The sequence below is a fragment of the Athene noctua genome, chromosome 6 (genome assembly GCF_965140245.1).
Source record: "Athene noctua chromosome 6, bAthNoc1.hap1.1, whole genome shotgun sequence".
NCBI classification, from domain to species: domain Eukaryota; kingdom Metazoa; phylum Chordata; class Aves; order Strigiformes; family Strigidae; genus Athene; species Athene noctua.
Window position 1 is genome coordinate 23411717 of NC_134042.1, and position 20958 is coordinate 23432674.

Sequence of the window (20958 nt, forward strand, 5' to 3'; positions counted from 1 at the left end):
GCTGCCTATGGGTATTCAACTTCCCGGAAAGTTTGATGGAAAATACAATAGTTTAATTTCCCAATACCAAGGCATGAGTTGGGTAGATTTTACAGTATTTTCATTATGATACTGTCTAGATCAGACCCTTAACTAGTATAAATCAGCATAGCTCCACTGAAGTTTATACCTGTTGAAACTCTTTCTCACCTTAAGAATGATGAAAGAAAAAAAAAAATCTAGAGAAAAAACCCTGTAAGATCAAACAGAAAAAGCAGAAAGGTAAGAAGTGTCTAGGAAGGGATGTAAAGCGGTTTCATGTGCCTCTGTATAAAATGAAGAAAAAACCTGAAAAATATCCTGTATTGATTAAAATTTGTCATCCTGTGAATTTATTTCTTTCACGGAGTACTTCTGGATTTGGATTTAGGATTGCATTATTAAGCCTTATCCTTTGTTTTGATAAAATTGATGTTATAATCTCTTTTTTCAAAGCACAGTTTCATGCTCTGACAGAGTCTCACAATGGTTTTTCTGTAGGACATTATTTTCCCTACTGTTTTTTAGAACTTATTTTGTCTAAAGCTTTTATTTAAAATGTGCATTCTGGGAAATAACCTAAATGGTGAGAAAAGCAACTGTTGTAACGCAGTTTGTGTCCCAGAGTACAGGTACCTCATTAATTGCATTCTGTTCCAACTAACTAGGCCATCTTGATTACATAGAAATGACTCCGTGTCCGTCAGTCTGTGGAGGGGCAGTGGCCCTTCAGTCAGGGATAAATTATGTTTTGGAATTTCCCTCTGTTATGAGACTTGAGGAGATTAAGGACCCAGATTTATATTTGTGACAGGACTACGTGGACCATCGATACTGCAGATGCTTTTCCCCTAAGTACGAGAGAGCAGGCAGCCTCCTGGCTCTGACTGCCAGGGCCAGCTGGGCCAGCAGAGCACAACTGTTTGCACCACATCTAGGCTGCAGCTGGAGGCAAGAACTGGCCAAGACTGCTAAGCCTGTCGATAACTTTGACAAAAAGTCAAAGATAAGAAGGGAAGGTACAGCATCAAGAGTGAACGGTAGTCTTGTCCATAGCTCCAGAGCCACTGCAGTTGATCGTACTTGCCTGGGTTCCAGTTTGCAGTGTGGAGCTGCCTCCAGGGCAGGGGTGAGTCATGACGCTGGTGGCTGGATGATAGAGGTGGCTCCTTGCTCACTGGTGTCGGGCTATTAAAGAGGATGGGACCATAGGCAATGCTATGAAAAAAAACCCAAACAGGGCATTGTTTTGCTCATTAAGTTGTGACAACCGCAGCAGGAGCTGCATTACTACAATTTAATCTTACATATAATTTGAGATAAAAATAGTGGTCTATTTTGCTTCCCTTCTAACGGCTTAAACGACCCTGTCTGTAGTTCTGCTACCATGTGTGTGGTCACAGGGACTTGCTGGGTTTGGTTTTGTCCCCACGGCTCCCACCAAGCAGTGGGTGCCTGGCCTAGGGCGGCGCTGGGCTGCGGGGGTGGCACCAGCAGCGGCACTGCACCTCCCCGCACCTCGCCCCACCGCACCTCCCTTGCACCTCACCTCCCCGCACCGCACCCCACCGCACCTCGCCCCCCTGCACCTCCCCGCACCTCACTTTCCCGCCCCGCGCCTCCCCGTCCCGCACCTCGCGGGCAGCGGCCGCGCGGCCGGGTCCGGGCGCAGGGCGCCGCGTCGCCGGCAGGTGGCGCTGTGGGCTCAGGCACGGCGCGCGGGCGGGCGGGCGGCGCTCCCTCCGCCGGCGGTCCCGCGCCGCCCGGCCTCCCCTCCCCTTCCCTCTCATCCCCTCCCCTCCCCTCTCATCCCCTCCCCTCCCCTCCCCTCGTCCCATCCCTTCCCATCCCCTCATCCCATCCCATCCCTTCCCGTCCTTTTCCCGTCCCTCCGCTATCTTCGGTTTCTACAGATGGGCTCTTTTGAATGGTTTCAATAAAACTGTATTGACTTAATTTGAAAAAATATTAGTATTATTGTGATTTTTGCTGCCTGGCAGAAGAAAATCTGCCAGGGCTGGCCACGGCTGGTGCTCCCGACAGCTGCGAGGCTCCCCTTGGGTACCGTGTCTCCAGTCGCCATCCTAACATGCCAGGTGGCACTGGTGCTTACAGCCTTACCTCTTTTTTTCTCAAATAACTTATCTCATCGTGGTTCTGTAGGAGACCGTACCAATATCTGAATGATTCTGTGATTCTGTTATATATTTTTTCCAGACCCCCAAACTAGCCCCCAGGCGTTCCCTGTGCCCCACTGGGGCCTGCTGGCCCCACAGCTCACCTCCTCTGTGTGGCGAGGGGGTACACACCAGGCTGCTGGAGCTTGCTTCTTGGCAATTTCTGAGCACCAGCGTGAAGCAGTGGACATTAAAACACAGGCACGTTTTGTGAGAGGGCAGAAGTAACTCGGTTGCTAGTAGTTGCTTTTTATACTGGTGCAAGCATGCAATGTTTCTGAGCACCCTTTTGAAGGCATACAGACATCGAGTACAGCAGGCAGATGTTATACGTGTCTGTCTCCATAAAATACATGACGCATATACAAGAGAGCCTTTCTTCATTTTTTTGTGCTTACCATATCACCTTGTCTTTCAAGGACAGCACATTGCTAAAATGCAGGCAGAGATTTATTGGAGGGACTAGAAGGACTTTACTCCTCCTGCTCCTCTCCCCCCTCGGATCACGTCTCCCACTCTGCCAGTCTGGCATCTCTTATGCTCCACTGCGAGCTGGGAGAAAACAAGCAATGGAACCAGGGGAACATCTTGCCTCCCTTTGTCCCATGGCTTGACGTGGGGAACATAGCCATTGTGGCACAGCCTGCTGTGCCACTGCTTTGGGAGTGAGGAGATGTGGCTACCTTCATTACTTGCCCAGAGTAGAGGCACATCTCAGTCATCATATCCACTGGGTTGTTTTTCCTGTCTTCCTTCCCCCTTTCTGAAATGCCTTGATAAACAACCTGCAATGAAACCTGTAGAATAAGAGTTTTCTTCCTTATAATGCTTTGAGATACAGTGAATTACATGAGAAGAAATGGCAGTAGCCTCCTTTTCATCCTGAGGACTCATAGAGACTCACGTGACAAATAATAAAAACAAAGTCTTCAGAGTGCCTCAGTGAGTGCTGTCATGCCTGAAGTATGCACTGGAGCGTCCTGCCAGGGGCTATCTTCGGTTCAGAAGCACTGCCACTTCAGCTGGAAGCCAGGAGTTGATTACTGGACCCTACTTCTTGGCACAGCGTTGGGCCAAAATGACTACGCTACCGTGAATTTTGAAGGAAGTGTGGCTCTGCTTGGTCTGAGTTATTACCATTGCACTTCTTTGCATAACACAGCTGTGCACCAACTGCTCAAACTCCTGTTTCTGTTTTGTTTAAAATTCTAGTTTTGTGTGTCACTTTGGAGAAGGAGATTTGGGCTCCTGAGTCACTCAGGGATCTTTAAAACTTTTATGTTTAGCTTGCTTTTAGCTATTTGAATGGACTAATAATTACCAGAAATCATTCCATAAATAAAGTGGTGAGAGTGAGGTCCTGAGTGTGTATACCAAGTTGTTATCCAACTGAAAATTAAAATTCTCACCATGCTGTGAATTTCATAGTTAATAACTAATAATATAACCAGTATTAGACCTAACTTAATCTAGTCTTATGATGCTTGTAATAGATGGACATCCTCTAATTTTCAGGGTGCTTATAAATATCATGGTCAGTTTATTCCATTTATTCTCTTGTTTTGTGGTGGATAAGACTTCAGTAAAATTATCTGTACTCAGTATGTGCCTATAGTATCATCCAATCATGTAAATTCAGGGGCACTATTTTTAATCAGACAATATAATTGGTACTAATCTTGAAATAAATGGTGCTCCTGAGAAGCAGGAGCTCCTGTCTTCTCAGGAGCACCATCTGTGTGGCTCATATGCAATCAGCAATATTTATATTAAATGCTATATATTCTGCCTCACCTACTTTTGATTTCTTCTCTCTGAATCTCATCCTATGAATCAAAACCAGAATCGCAAGACCCAAGTTCTGACAAGTAGTGCTTTCCTTCAGTCTGCTGATGTATAGCTTGTTAATGCAGCTTTGTTCAGCACTTTGTTCAAGCAACAGTGCTCATGCTACACCCAGTCTGCCCAGCGCAAGGTCTTCAGCTCAGTTTTCATTGTAATCTATATGCAGCTTTTTATATATCACCCTCATATCTTCTAAAACTTTGCTGTTTTCTCCATTTCATCACAGTCACATGGATCTCACATTGTTCTGTCCCAAAATATCAACTTAGATTATCCCCAGAAACACTCTTTTGTTCCTTATTTACTCGAAGGCTACTTTCTAATATTTTTTTTTTTTATTTTGCATGCTTGTAAAAGGCAAAATTTTACTGTACAGTACTCTCCTGTCTTAAAAAAAAAAAGCATAAATTTTTTAGATTTCCATTTTACTAACAAATATGCTTTTCTTGTTCTTTCTTTTTTCTTATCTGGTAAGGGGTTTGTAAGCAAGCTGGATGAATTCATTCACTGGTTAAATGAAGCCATGGAAACAACAGAGAATTGGACTCCTCCTAAAGCAGAGACAGACAGCCTTAAACTGTACCTGGAGACACACTTGGTAGGACAAGATTATACTATGATTACTATCAGTAATTGAAGTGTTCTGCTGTGCTTTTTATTTGATTATTATTTTTTAATTACTAGTGTGCATCTATATTTTAATGTAAGATTTGCAGCATTGCAGTTTAATAAAAATACCAACAAATTATTTTCTGCATTTGAAATATGTACTGATAGCTTTGTAAAAATTAAATTAAAAGCCAGAATTACATTGCAATTCATAAATTATCTCCAAAACTGAAAGAAAATGGCAATAGCAGAAGGAGAAAGGATAATGTGTTTTCTGCTGATCATTCTAGGATTTTTACTACACTGTAACATTAACAAAACTCTTACTAGTAAGGAACTCTTATTCTCTCTCCCACAGTTTTGACATAGTACAGAATCATTTAAATACAATATCTGAAATAATTATTTCCATCATTATACTTGATATGCATTTCTGTTGTGTAATTAATACAACTGTCACTAACCTTATTCTTGTGCAAAAAGCTAAAACATTGTGTGGAAGTAGAAAACACTTGGATGAATAATCTTCTGAATATATTACAGACTAGAATTATAGATTGAGAAATATTTGATAAACTTCCTGAGACTTTCACTGAATTATTCTAAGAGCTGTTTCTGTTTATGAGGAGGTGAAACAAAGACCTGAATTAAACCAGGTATTAAATTCTCAAAAGTAAAATTTTATGTTGTAGGTAGAGAAGAGAGATCAATGTAGCTGTTCAATGGGTTGTTATCTTAATAGGTAAAGTACTCTAGCTGATAAAAATAAAAATAAAAAATAAAAGGAGGATGGAAAATTAAGCTAAGAAATTCCCCTGCCCTCTGCCAAAATCTTAGGTTCTTGCCAGTATGAATTGGGAAAAAAAACCTGGTGATAGCACTATTCTGAGCCAATGAGATACAAACCTCAGCTAGATAAAACAGTGCATTAGCTGAACCCACATCAGAGCATCAACCCCCAGAGCTCAGTCTCATTTCCAGTCTCTGATAATCTGATGGTGAAAAATTATTTGACGGTCTCAGGAAGTCACATGATGCATTACAGGAAAAAATGTCATCCTAAACCCTACCGTAATACTGGAATGACTGTTATTAAATTAATTAAGTATACATTAACCACATACACAATTAGAATTGAACTGAAAAGTGTCTTCAGAATTTCAGTTATATGGAAAAATGTTGTCTTCTGTTCTTAAATATTTCTGTTGTAGTAGTGCCTACAAGCAGCCACTAGATTAAGTGCCCATTGTGGTAGTCTGTCAAATGCAGTATGAAGACACTTCATTTTCACCTTACCTTCCAGATTTTGAATTTTGTGGCAGAGTTTGGAGTTTTGACTTGTACAGCAGACACTCAGTTGCATGATTCCCATTATGCTTACAGGTGCTCTGAAGACAGAGAGAGATCAGACCTCAGAAAAGGCGTTGGTCATTTCAATTTGTTTCCCTCTTACTCTGCAACATGAAATTTTTGGTGAGATGGGTTTTTATGAGTAAAATTACAATTTTCAGTCTAGACTGGATAAAAGGAATTCCAGGAACAGGGAGGACAATCACCAGGATGAGTGTCACAGTCAGTTTCTTTTTCCCCTTCTTCCATGGGGAGGAACACAGTAGTTCTTTTGCAGGCAAATGACTTCCAACTTTGCCTTGTGGTTCTGTGCGAGGTGGGAACAAAACCGTTCCATCAGTCTGGAATGTGGAGTAGTATCCTAGAGGCAACTTCTTCATTGCTAGAGGTAGTCAGAATGAATGAGTATGTGGGCACCTGTACAACTTCACTTTCCCCTGTAAGTACTTAGTCTCCCAGCTGTACTCTGTATATCTGCATATCTTTCGGGTAAGAAAATCTTTATGTTTCAGGATGACTGTTATGAAACAAGGTGGGTTTTTCTTTTGTGAATAAGTAAAATGACTAAAAACCACTTCAGTTTCAATTTGATGATATTATAATTACATTTATGGTGTCTATAGCCAGTGAAAAAATCATTGCACATCCTGAAAAAAGTAACTGTGATTTCTTTTTGGATTTCAGAAAGCATATGCCTATCATATTTGTTTCTACACAGCAGAACTGAACTACTAAAATACAGGACATTTTTATAGTGGGGAAGATAGTTATTTGTATTATTTGGATTGTCAGCTTTTCAGTGGCATTTGTCTGTCAGAAATCCTAACCTGTGTTTAAACGGAAGTATATGAACTTCAGTTCACATTAAGCTCAATGCTAAATTTTCCCTTGGTTAAGCATTGTAAGACAATAGTGATCAAAGGCTACTTATACTGCTCATCTTCTTCTTGTGCCAGTCGGGTGATACATGCTGTCAGACTCACCTAAGATTTGTTGAAGTAGAGGGCTTAGTACGTTATTCATTTAGGTTCCAGACTTACGGGTGGCTAACTAACCTGAATAACAAAGAAAATGTGTTGGTTCTTTTCTACATACTGCATCTGCACTAGCAAACCTCATAACTATGATTCCTCACTGGTGCAGATTTTCTGGTCGCAGAATGAGTGAAAACTTGGTGTAGATTAGTATTTTTATTAGTAGCAACAAGACCTTAGCCTTTGGCACAAATTATCAATTTCACCACCTGTGATATTGTTTTCTTGGAAATATGTTTGTTGCAATAACACAATTAGTGCCATAAAGAGAGAATATTTTGCATTCATGAATTAAATCTCTGCTGTCAAAATCTAAGAAAAGAAAATATGGGAGCAGGAAACCAGAAAAATCTACTTGTTCCCTTTCTCATTATTGGCTGGGAAAAGTCTTGCTAAGGGTACAAGGACAAGGTTGTAAACATCCTCCAAATTTTTCAGTATGTAAAATTCTTGACTGTCATTTTAGGGTCCCAACGTAAATTGTTGATAAAGGATTGAATTCAAAAGTCTCTCCTTATCTTTGCTTTCCTACATGTTTCATATTTCAAGAAATGGTGTGGGACAAACACTTAAAGAGAGTGTTTTAATTAAAAAACCCCACAAGAAACCTACAATATCAACCTACTAGAATCTTCATGTAAGGTAATGCTCACATGAGGAGTCCAATCTCTTGAACAGGATGGCAATGCAAGTCTCCATTAGAAGTGTTCTTGCATGACATCTTCAGCTTAAATTAGTAGGACTCCCTGGACTATTGTTCTAGTTAATTCTTATACCTACTCTGGGAAGATTGTCTACCCAGGATGTTAATCAGCACTTTGAAGCACACAGGTAGTGTCTGTCTATTGCTCTTGGCCCAGCAAGAGCTGCCTGCAGGCATCTGTGTGACCATCTGAAGATATGACCCATCTGGACAACTCCTGAAATAATTGGTGAAGCACATTGTTGTGAAGGTGGAAGATCATCCTGTCTTCAAGTTGGTCCACTGTTCCAAATTAGTCCATTATCTCATCTGTGCAGAGACTAACTGGGTGTTCTTGGGCCACCCAGAGAATTCATGACTAAGCGCACTGTGTGTGGATACAGGCACAGGCCTGATACCCAAATACACCACAACTATAATTATTAACTCTAGGACAAATTGGAATTTCATTCTTAAATCACAGTTACAACTTAAACTCCATAGGTTTTACCATGATGGGTAGAGAGTATGAATTTTTTCTACAAATTGAAAAATAATCTACATCTGGAATATGCCAAAATAGACAATCTTCAGCTTGGAGGACAGTTTTCTTGCAAATTTTAAAACTCAATTCCCTGATTGTCTGCAGAACAGAAATTGCTGTATGCTTCATTTTACGTAACACCAAAGCATGAGGCTGTCAATAAAAATGCTCTCAGAGACCCCTGGAATAGTGGCTGAAATTATTCTTTCAATTTTACAGGTCTTCACAACTGAGTAACATTGGTGAAACTGATTTGGGAGCTGTGTGCTTCCCATTGATATGGGAGGGCTGACATGGAGCAGCCAACACTTGAAATTCTGTCACCCCTGCAGGCAGCCACCCAAGCTGGCAGATGTTGAAAACTCTAATATGTTTTCATAAAACAGGGGTGTTTTTCAGCAAGCATGTAGTTTGCCACAAAGGCTTCAGTCAGCCCTACTAGAGAAAAAAGTGAGGCAGGTTTTGAATTTTGTGAACGATTAGGCTCAAATCACTTCCTAATGAAAAGATAGCTTCATTGACCTTACCAAAAAGGAACTTCTGAAAATGGTTTTTGATTTGCTTTATCTTTTGTAGCTTATCTTTTCTGTTATGCTGATTCTTGCCCATTGGCACCCTGATCAAAATTAGCTACTAGCAGACTCTAAGCATAGACTTGGTGGTATGCAAATCAGTTCTCATCAAAACCAGTATCCTGAAGGCAGCTTATGAGCTAAAAGCATCTGTCTAGATGGTACTGCTGTGCTTGTGGAACCAAACAGAATTTCTTACAGCTCAACAAATACTGCTCTTGACCATGTTGCTCTTGACCATTTTAGTTTTCTAAAATAGACATTTTACTGCTCTTTATCCCTGACCCAAAAAGATAAATTGTTTTAGCACAGTAAAGAAGTAAGCTAGCAAATGAGGGAATATGAAGAACAGCTGAAGAAAAGGTTTAGACAAAAAGAACTATGTATATTTGCTGAGGCCTGGGACTTTTAATTCTGTAGTCTTAACTTTTCCCTCTGTTGTTAACACAGTACTCTGTTTTCTTGTTGCTGCACAACTTCTACTTGTGCACCTTAATGTGGTGTGCTCTTACATCTTTTGGCCAAAGCCATTTCTGTGTCTAGTGTCATGCTTAGAGCTAGATAATGCAAGACTTCGAAATGGAAACCTTTTTACAATTTTACAAATACAATTTGACAACCTTTTTACAAATTTACAAATGAAAAATATTTTAAACTTATTTGATGGAACTTTATAAATCCATCTTGCATTATTAGTAGATGTTGACAAACAATATTTTTCAGTGGAGATAAAATTATTTAAGGAAAGGTCTTAGAAATTTGGAACTAGTAGTCAGGCATTTTTGTCCTAACAATCTTACTCTTCAGAATTTCCATAAGAGTAAAATTCTGGAATCTTGAGTACAGAGAACATAGAAAAGAGAGAGAGCGAGAAACGATAGATTATTGATTTTTTTTTTTTCAAAATCAGCTAAAGAATGGTCAGAGCTTCTCACGATGATGTACTTTCTTTCAAAGTGGCTGTTGTCTTTTGCCCTTTTGAGTAAGACCGTGGCTGTAACCTGTCTACATTTAAGTTTGCAATTTGAAGGAGAGCAAATCATAGTATCATAGAATAGTTTGGGTTGGAAGGGACCTTTAAAGTTCATCTATTCCACCCCCTCTGCAGTGAGCAGGGACAGCTTCAAGTAGATCAGGTTGCTCAGAGCCCCATCCAACCTGGCCTTGAATGTTTCCAGCGATGGGGCATCTATCACCTCTCTGGGCAACCTGCTACAGTGTTTCACCACCCTCATTGTGAATATTTTTTCCTTATATCTAGTCTGAATCTAACCCCTTTTAGTTTAAGATCATTACCACTTGTCTTGTTGCAACAGGCCCTGCTAAAAAGTTTTCCACCTTTAAGTACTGAAAGGCTGCTGTAAGGTTTCCCTTCTCTTGTCTAGGATGAGCAACCCCAACTCTCTCAGCCCATCCTTACAGGAGAGGTGTTCCATCCCTCTGATCATTTTTGTGGGCCTCCTCTAGACCTGTTCCAGACCCTCACAGGTCTGTGTCTTTCCCGTGGTGAGGTCCCCAGAGCTGGACACAGTACTCCAGGTGGGGTGTCACAAGAGCAGAGTAGAGGGGGAGAATCATCTCCCTCGACCTGCTGGCCACACTTTTCTTGATGTGGCCCAGGATACAGTTGTCTTTCTGGGCTGTGAGCGAACATTGCTGGCTCATGTTCAGGTTTTCATCCACCAGCACCCCCAAGTCCTCCTCCACAGGGCTGCTGTCAGTGTTTCACTTTACTCTCTTTGTAGCTGTGGATATAAGATATCCTTAGAAAAGATGGCAGCTGGTGGTTTCCTTTTTCTCTAGACAGCACAGAGAGGAATTGTTTGTCACTCATGGAAAGAATGGAGGAGGATGGCCTCCTTGAAAAGAATTAATTGTTCTCACCAGGGTTACTTGTTTGGGGTTTTTTTTAGGCAAAATATATGTTCTATTTAGTTGAAACTAGAATAGCAAATACTGTTCTGTAGAAAGTACAACTGGCTAGGATTGCATGGAATCACTGCAGTACAAAGTGTTGTTTGGTTATGCTAAATGATAATTTCCCTGAATCAGAATTTCTTGGTTTTCTTTTCTAATAAATTGTGTAATCCCTTTCTATAACTTTGACCCTAATTTAGTTGCAAGCTTTGTGCCACATTAGAGCTTTTTAGCTCAGAAATTTTCCATTATATTACCCTTCTCAGTCACTATATTTACTTTACATGCTACAGACTTAAAAATATTATAGAGAAAGTATCACTAGTATTTCAAAACAAATTATAGAAATTGATTCACACTAGCATTTACTTCTATATAGGTAATTTAGATGTCATCTCCATTCTAAAACCAAATTCTTCTTAAGTTATGGGAGTTTTGAGAGTTTTATTATCTAAAGAGAAAAGAAATAAGAATTTTCTTGTGTCCAGTATATATGTTTCCAGCTACATCATGGCTCAGCACTTTCTTAGCTGTAAACAGCAAATGCTTTCATACAAAAAATAGATTGTGTTTTCACATTTAAGAAATTGTATTGGTGAAGTAATGATGCTTCTGTAGTATTTCATGATAACTGATCATCTGTTTGTAAGTCTGCTATGTCTGAAAAAAAATTTCTCATCTCCCTGGAAAATCTTATTTTCTGAAAAATGTCAGTTTAGAGAAGTTTTAAATACCTGTTCTCATTGAAAATAAGGTTAAATACACATGTCTTGGGCTAATCTACTGGCTGTCTTTGTGGTAGCGGTGGTAACAGTAATTTTATTAAAGGTATTAAAGCCTCTGAAATGGCTAAGTTATGTACTGTGCTTTTGCTATATGGGCATTTGCAATGTCCATGGCAGCCAATTTAGATTTTTTCCTCAAAATACACAATAGTGTCTGCAGGATGATGGTGCTAAAGAGTCTGAGGACCATGAGTCTAAGGGCTTCGTTTTGAATGTGTTTAGCCTATTGTTTGAATTTCTGAATTTTATGCTCTTATCTTGAAATGTATTTTGGGTCTGCATAGGTTGCTGAATTTATGTCCTTTTATACAGGAAGCAGTCTACAGAACATACTAATCAGAAGTATAGACTAAACTCAGCAGATTTCAAATAACACAGGCAAATAAAAGGACTTAATAGGAAGTAAGACATCAACCTTAAACAAAGGGAACCCATATATATTGTCAATTGTGACTATTATTTAGCTTTTAAAGTCTAGAAACCGAATAACCGCTATGTAAGTTTTTCTGTTTCTTGAATTAAAGTGCCCATGAGCATCAAAGGAAAATGTTACTCTCATTTAATATATTTGGCTGTGCCTGTGTCAGTCTGAAGCCAGAGTGTACAGTTGCTGGCAGTGGGAAAAACAGAGGTTTTCAAACTGTGTGAACTGTTCTTTTGAATTTCAGAGACTTTTTTGGTGACTAAATAAGAGAAAAATCAGGTATATAAGAGCAAATCGAGATATATATCCTGCTAATCACCGTACTGTTGTCCTGACCAATACAGAAATACTGCACTTGGATCTGAAATTGTTTCCCATAAGGCCATGCAATGAAGAAGAGCTGACACCTATCTTGTCTTTGTAAGGAGAAGGAGTGGGCCACATTTAAGCTTCCAGCATCACAGAAGTAGGAAATCTGTTGTGATGGAGATCTCTTATTACTTTGTGTGTTTGTGATGAAAGAGGGGACTGTCCATTTACTGTCCTCCCATACTCTTCTACCAGCTATTACCACACAGTCCCACTCAGGAGATTTATTTTGTGAAAGCCTGTAGCATAAGCAAAAATTTCTTAATAATTCTCCCAGAGTCTGAATGGCTTGAATGCTCTTAAGAATACTATTTTTTTCTAAATCTGTCTTCCTAATTTATAGATACCTAACCTTGTATAGGTACTTTGTACAGCTGTGAGGAAAAAAAGGCTGTTGCATTTACTTTGATTTTTGATTGGTTCAGACCTTCCCAGGACTCATTTTCTTCCCTTTGCTCCCACCCCAAATTTACATAGTTGTGCATAGGCAGGGGATAGGAGTGCATAATAAAAGTTAGCACTGTTGGGCCTGCCTGTAACATATTAGTTGTTAACTAGCTCCACAGGAGGCTGTCCCAGCTTTTCTAGTTCTGAGAGCAGTATCTGTCTCTGGACAGAGGAGGCATTAAACTAGAGGTAAACCATATTAGGATGTCCTTCTAAAGAAGCTCTGCTTGTTTTACTGAAGGATAAGGAAAAATTGTAATATCCAAAATCTATCACTTGTGAGGATTTTGAAGTCTTTTGATCTAAGTGTATGGAAATATAGTGTATGAACAAGGGTATGAACTAATTTGTGTCTCAGGAACATGGATCATGTTCTCAAGAACATAGAACATGTATTACTCTTTTTTTTCGTTTTAAATTCATGATGTTTGATGTTTAAAAAATTTAGAACTTTGTTTTCACTGATATCCACAATACTTTTAAGCTAATGTTTATTGCTTTGGAGTAAGGGCCAATGAGATCCTTAAAACACTGTGTTCTTTTACAGGCAAGGATATAGAGGGTTGTATATTCCTCTGAGTGTGTATTAAATACCTGATGTAGTTTTCTTAGAAAATAAGGCCAAACGCTGTATAGAGCACATTAAAACCCAGATTGTTCAGACTTTGGGAAATGTTTAAATTCATTTGCACTTGTGGGTGAAGCTGAACAAGGCAGGGCAACTTGATTTGGCAGGGTTAAAAATGTTCACCTCCTCTCAAGTTTCACCCCCCAAAAGCTCTAAAACTCTTGGGCACTGAGGTATCTCAAAACACAGATACTGTAAGTTTGAGTGGTGAAAGTTAGGGATTCCACTGGGTCCATTGTGTGTCTGGCCTGCAGAAGAAATTGTTTGCATAGAGGGGATTCAGTGCCTATAATAATATAATGAAATCAAACTGCCATTTTAAAATGTTTTGAACTAACTTGATCAGGAAATTTCAGTGAAAAAGTATTACACATAAATTCTGGCTTAGAAGCTTTATAGCAATTGCAGAATAGTCCGTCTTTGAATGACAACTTGGTCATTCATCATTGTAATTTATCATTGTCACAACTTTTTTAAACACCTGTAATGTTTATTTTATTAATAAATTGCATAATGCTTATATAGGCACTCTGTGGTAATTTTTATGTCTATTAAAACATATGGTATTGCCTGAAATTTTAGTATGGTGGTATGATCAATATAGTCTGTAATTTGTTTTTGAAAGTGAAATTAAATTAATTTTTAAAAATTCTGAGATTGGAAATTGTTAATTGAATATAATTCTAGGACCTCAAAGGACAAACAAGCACACTTTCAGCAACATTTAAACTGTATTTCCTTTTACTTACCTGCCAAGAGCTATGGTCTACTCCCATGGGTTCTTTTGCTATGTCTCTCACAGGCATAATATCATTCACACTTTAAGTACTAGAAGTAATACAATTGCTGTCTGTGTTTTGGTGTTTGCAAGGCCAAAGCTGTCAGCAGAATTATAGAAAATTCAGGGCACGAATGGACATCTTAATTGCTAAATGTTTTTCTTTGCATCTCCTATATTTATTTTTTATAATTTCTTAATTCTACAGATTAATTGGGTTAATAATTTGGAATCTCGGTTTATTAGATATATCTTACTAAGGAGGCACTTTAGTTCAACTTTAAATTTTGTAAAACCTTTTATGTGTACATATATAAAAAGCAAATTACATCTATCTTCCTTGTATTGCCCTGAAATTTCGATTTCAGAACACTGATTGCCTAATACTGGAATGGCAGAAGCTGTGACAGAGAAGAAAGGGGTGAGGTGGTTTTACAAAAGTAGGAATTACTGTAGGACTACTGGGCTAGAGCCTGCCCATTTGTATTTAGTTTTGCTGGCCCGTCACAAATTCTGTGGCATGTGAAAGACTACTACTGCTACTGCTACTGCTCTGTCAGCCCATTACATTGCAGTCCTTACTCCTACATTTTTATCGAGTCTAAAGGTCTCAAGAGATCAGGGCTTTCACTGTTTCCCTTAGGAGATTATTAAACAATCTAATTGATCTGACTTTCAGGGGAAATATAACTGGTATGTATCTTAAATTTTCTCTTTTTGATTTTAATTTCATTAGTCCCATCTACTATACCCTCTGATACTGTAATGATAATAAGTCTCCTTTCTGCTTGATGTTCAGATTCATGGAATATAAATAGATAATAATGGCCCTTTCACATAATCATCATTTAGTCAGTCTTGTTTATTTCTTATAATTTTAAACCATTTCCACCTTTAAACATATTTTGTTTGCTCTTCACAAAACTCCCACCAGCTGGCCTCTTCATAAATGTGCTTGGTCCTCCCAGACAAAGAGTACACTGAGATCAAATGAAAGCTGGAGAATGTGTATCAGTGATCAGAAGGTAAAAATCATTCCTGGGTTTGCTATAATTATCTCATTACTAAACATTTTGAACTCAGAATGTTCAGTTAATATTATGTTTAAATGAATGTTTAAATGAAAGAAATTGTCTGGGCAGTCCAACCATCTTACATCTGATCTACATCTACACTGGAACAATACCAGCATGAGATGTTTATAGGATTTCAATACTGAGGCTCCCATATCAGTTTTATGTCAATTTTAAAGGCATTTTAACTTATAATCTGATATTGTGAATCAACATAGACAGTGATATTGTTATTTAGCCCATTTTTATCTACCTGCAAATGCCAGTGGAAAGAATTACCAGAGAAACCCAAGAAATTATTGGATTTTAAAGCTTTCTCATTGTTGCAGGGGATAGAAGACAACATCTTTCCACTAGCTATTCAGTCTTAAAAATATCTTCCAGCTCCCACTGGTTACAGAAGGAAATAATATGTGGTTCATCTAAGGAAAATTATGGTCATATTGTATTAAGCATTTGAGATTTGCTTAACAGTTGGTGATAATTGGCCCCTTGGCCATCATTGCTATAGGGAGGGTATGTTCTCAGTCTCAGGAAGAGAAGAAAAAGACCCTTAGTGGGTGCTGCAGCTTCAGAGGAGGTTTCACCATGTTGTCCTTAAAAAGTAAAGGTATCGTAGAATCCCTGCTATTATAGTAAAAATCAGCCTTGACTATGGGGCTGCATAAAGCATTTCCATAGTGCTAGTGTTCTGTTTAACAGGTGGAGTGTCACTCAGATATAGAGCTGAAAAGAAAAGAAGAAATTTAAAAATTCTTTATAGTCACCTAGGTTTTATGGAAAACATGAAGGAAGGAGACATTGACTGGAACTATTTCACATGTAACATTTAATTCTCAGGAAAACATATCCTAGTGATTTCTAATACTAAGTAGGCTTTATATACCTGATGAAAAATGTAAGGCTTTCTGAAATGAGATATTCCCCAATTGTTTAAAAGTCAAATAGTTTGATTATATATTTGTAGATGTAATGCATGAAATGCACTATTTCATAGAAGATAGGATCTTTTTCCATTTATAAATTGCATATGAATATCCATTTTATATAATCATTGACCAATTAATTATGTATTTAGTATTATGTCATTAGAATGCTAAATATATGACCATTTCCATGTTATTATAAGGGCATCTTACGTGGTAGTTATATTTTTGATTTACTGATTGTCATTGGCAGGTAGTGTTCAAGTATGAAAATACCACTGCATTATTACATGGCTTATTAAGTTGTTAACTTGAGTACGTAAATAATATGGAGTGACCACACAGAGACTTTCTGTGTGATCAGAACTCCTTAAAAAAAAAAAAAAAAAAAAAAAAAAAAGCGACCTTTCCATAACCAAAAGTTGAACTCAGCACTTGATATCTTGTTATTTTGTCACAGCCAGCTATTAGGAGGTAACTGGGCCAGGACCTGTACAGTTGCAAAAGTAACTGTATATTAAGAATATAAGAATAAATATTCAGTAATTGTTATAATTCGTATTTCCTTTAAGACAAAAGAAATATGGTAATTTAAAAAAATTTAAAATCAAATTTTCAACATTTTTTTTCTTAGAGATTACTGGTAGATAGCATAAATACAGTACATAAGTGACACACATTTGTTGCTCCATTTTCTTAGAACTTTACTGCATGTGGAAACTGTCTCCCTATCCAAAACATAACGTTGCTGATAATATTTGTGGGAGTTTGTTTTTCCTTCCAGGATTGTCTCAGTCAAAGCAGCCTATTTCTTTTTTACCAGAAACTGTTCCCACCACTCTAAATCTCACAGTTGAATTATATCTATCCCAGTGAATGTTATAATTAATAGTCCTACATTATTAGCCAAAATATATATTCAACTGTACCTAAATATAGAAGTCCATATTTTACTAATATTGTGGTTTTCTCCAAAAATGCAAATGACTATTAGGAAATTTTAAATTAACCTTTCTATTTCAAATTCTAAAATCATAGGTTTTTTAGATAATTTTAATTGTCTGTACCATTGCTCTAAAAAATAAATGCTCTAGAAGCAGAGATATTTTTCTCAAAGGTATTTAAACACATCAAAAATTAACCTCAAGAACATTAAGTCTCAGGGGTACCCCAGCACACCACACATGCTAGTAGTATGATTGAGAATATTTTTTTTTTTAATACAGTGTCTTAATCTGGCAATAGGTGTAAACTGATGTGTCATTTAAACTAATCTATATTTATGTATACATTGTAGGCCCACATGATACTTAGTCACTTATTTGTGTTTCAGAGACAGAAAATACACTTGAAATAATTAGTTGGACACTTCATAACTTAAAAAAAATACTTGTTTATACAAAGTCCATGTGTCTGAAAGCAAAAATATTTGATAGTTGATTGTACTTACTGTAGACATGAATAGGTCAAGACCCAGTTGTTTTTTTTGTTTGTTTGTTTGTTTGGGTTTTTTTGTTTTGTTTTGTTTTTTGTTTTTTTTTACCAAACAATAAGGATTTGCTAAGAACAGGGGGTTGAAAAACAGTGAAAGTTTGTATATCAGAACTTGTTACATACATACCGTAGGATACCTACTCAACAGAAGTTTCCTAAATCTAAGTATCTACAACCATAAAATAAATCCTATGGGGAACTTCAAATAAATATTTTTTCAAATAATTTTTCTCACCCCCCAGTTTTACAGACAAATAAGCTGAGAGGGACAGATTATTACATGCTGGAAAAGCACTCTCTTATTTTTATTGTGTTCAGAGCCCGATATAGATCCAGGAGGTGCTGCTTTTTTCCTCATACAGGTTCTGCAGTATTGCTGTCTGATGGATCAATCAGTTTTGTAAAAGTCAGGGAACAGCTTCATTTGCCCCATGCAGTCAACAGCAAATAGCACGCCTGGTTTTGGAGTCTTTATTCCTGTTTGTTTACAGTTAGTTGTGTAGCTTTAATAAAACTACATGATTCCTGCCTCACTTTTCATTTCTTGCTAAATAAGAACAGCTGATATTTATATATAGGTACATGGTGACTGGGAAAAGTGCAGAGAACTTTAGAAGGAAATTTTGCTTGTTGCAGCTTGTAAAGTATATTATATACACTGTAGTGCTAGGGATGACATTAATGTGTTGTTTAAAAAGCTGCTGTCAGGCCAGTGCACATGCATTTTCCATAATGTATATGTGCTCATGTGTGATATTTAGACTGCTCCATAGCTGCAAATGTGTCTGGAAAAATGGCTTTGATTAATTGACTTCCCTCCTCTTCTCCTTTCTTCTCTCAGATGCAAAGGCTCCATTCATTATCAGGGAAGATCAGAGGAGGAGGGGAGCAGAGTACCCAGGTCACACGCTGTTAGAGTTACAATTTTCCAAATGCCATAAGTAAACAGTAGGGAACAGGAAATATACAGGATGGGAAGGACCTCTGTGTTTGAAGGTCCTCCTCCCTTCCAAATATTTGGTCTGATTTTATCTTCAGCTGTGCAAATTAGTATCTCTCCATTGCATATACATGTAATACTTGCCACATCTTCAACTGTCTGCCTTTTCATGTGTCAATTTCAGCCCTGCAGGTATTAGGAACCAAGAGCACTGATGCACTGATTAAGGGCTATTCTGTCTGGTGTTCCTTGTCCATGTTTTTCTTTTTGTTAGGAAATTAGCACTCAAAAGAAATGATATATACATATATAACTCTAAAGCCAAAACTCATACTTCATTACATCAAATGACAGTTCCCTTCACTTCTGTTTGTATTTATACTCATATGAATGGTTCCCTCTTTTTGATGCTTCTGTGCTGGTAAGAGTTTATTTCTGCTAAATTTCATGTATGTTCACGGTATTTGTGCCATGCATAATTTATCCATAAAATCAGAATTTTGCACAAGGAGAATATTGCTAGTCAAACCCCAAAAGTTTGGCCCCATCTTTATTCATCATATTTTGCTTCTTCAGTTTAACATTATTACTGGTTAATAGGTGCACCTGAAAATCAAGCTGTATTGTAGTATCTGGTGCGTTACATTAAATGAATCCTTTCTAGGACAGCAAGTGTCTTTTTTTTTCCTAATGAAAAAGAATACCTCATCTTTTCCAATTTTCCTATCAAACACATCCACATCATCTCGAGACAGTGCCACATCCAGCTGCATCTATACTCAACTTCAATTATATGAAATTACACAACCTACTCTCAGGTCCTTTAGGTTCTCTTTTGCTGTGTGAGGCACACGCATAGTGCATTTCCTGTGAAGTGCATGATTACAAACTATTCAGTACAAGCCTGTTTTAAGTAAACAGTAAATTAAATATTGTCAGTGCTTGTTCAGACGTGCTCTTATGAAGGAAAAAGAACTTCTAGATTTGAGTTCATAAAACTCCAGATTTAAGAAAGGGCCAGACATAAACTAAGGATCCTTTATTCCTTTTAAACTTCTCTTGACTGACCCAGTTGTCAACAGCTGGTACAAAACAATATATTCAGATGCCCATACAAGGAAAATTGGGCTAGACAAAATGCTGAAGGTAGCAAAATTCATGTTTATTGTTCTTTATTTGAATGGAGAATTCTCAAAAACATTCTGTCACAAACTGTCAGGTACACTGCTGCTTGAAAGAGTGTTAAGAGTCTGTCTGAGCAATGTGCCTCGTTCAACCATGACAAATACAGTAAAAAACCATAATTTTATTAAAGTTCTGGGAGTATTATTTTCTGCTACACCAATCAGCCTGACTACAGGAGTTAGGAAAGAAAAGAAATGGTTGCTTCCACAAGAAACGAGGGCCTTTGAGTATTTTGTGCTGTCTGCTCCTTTGGTGCTAGCATGCTCACTAGTATTTGGAGAACTATAAGTTTTATAAAAAACAGAAGCTACAAATGTGCACTTGCAAAGTCTCCTTTCATCTCTGCCAGTTAACTCATTCCCAAGAGAAGGCAAAACTCTTTTCCTCCAAGGGGTCAAATATTGTTTTCGTTCATTCCGTAGGCATTTCAAAGAGAACAAGAGCTGCATGTGTGTGTTCAGGGCTGCAGATGATATATGATTAAATACAGCGAGTACCCATTTCTTTATTGTATTTTGTTTCTCTTTCTTACACACAAGTATGAGTGAGAAGCTCTGTCAAAGAATTCACAAGTTTATCCGAGTTATCAGTGGTGTGCGAAATGACATAACATTTCCTCTTTCTGTTACTAGATTTTAATGCAATTTGTAATAATAAAAAATAAATTTAAAAGAAAGAATTTTAATCACTGTTAAAGCGGAGATTCTTTGTAAACTAGTAAAAATATTAGTGAAAAAAGCATGAAAAATACTTGCTTTGCAAATTAAGAATGCAGAGATCTAAAGCAGTCTGATTTGTTCTTTGAAAACGGATATGAGAGTTAACTCAGAAACACAATATTAATAGATTTGTATGAGTGCACATAAGGCCAATATATTCAATGCTGTAATTTTTTTATGGTTTCATAAATAGTGCTATCACCAACATTTCAAAGAAATCTGAAAAAAACAGAGCTCATATGTGGTGGAATAAATTTAGTGTATTTTATAGAACACTGTTACTCCAGATATAGCCTACGGGTTGTGACTTTTCATAAAACCTAATGAATTTCTAGATTTGTCAGCTGTTTCAACACAGATGCACTTTGCTGATCTAATGGAAACATTTTGAGCCCAGATCCAAAATATCAATAGCTTTTAGTATCGCAAATTAGTTTGGCTA

The 20958-nt window shown here is 37.7% G+C and overlaps 1 protein-coding gene across 3 annotated transcripts in view; it reads left to right on the forward strand.

Annotated features, from left to right (window-relative positions):
• The window catches only part of AKAP6 (A-kinase anchoring protein 6), a 297564-nt gene that overhangs the window by 123847 nt on the left and 152759 nt on the right, over window positions 1-20958 (forward strand). For all 3 annotated transcript variants that reach the window (XM_074909861.1, XM_074909863.1, XM_074909862.1), the window contains exon 5: window positions 4516-4638. In XM_074909861.1, the coding sequence (XP_074765962.1) occupies window positions 4516-4638 (123 nt within the window). The remainder of the gene's footprint in view (window positions 1-4515; window positions 4639-20958) is intronic.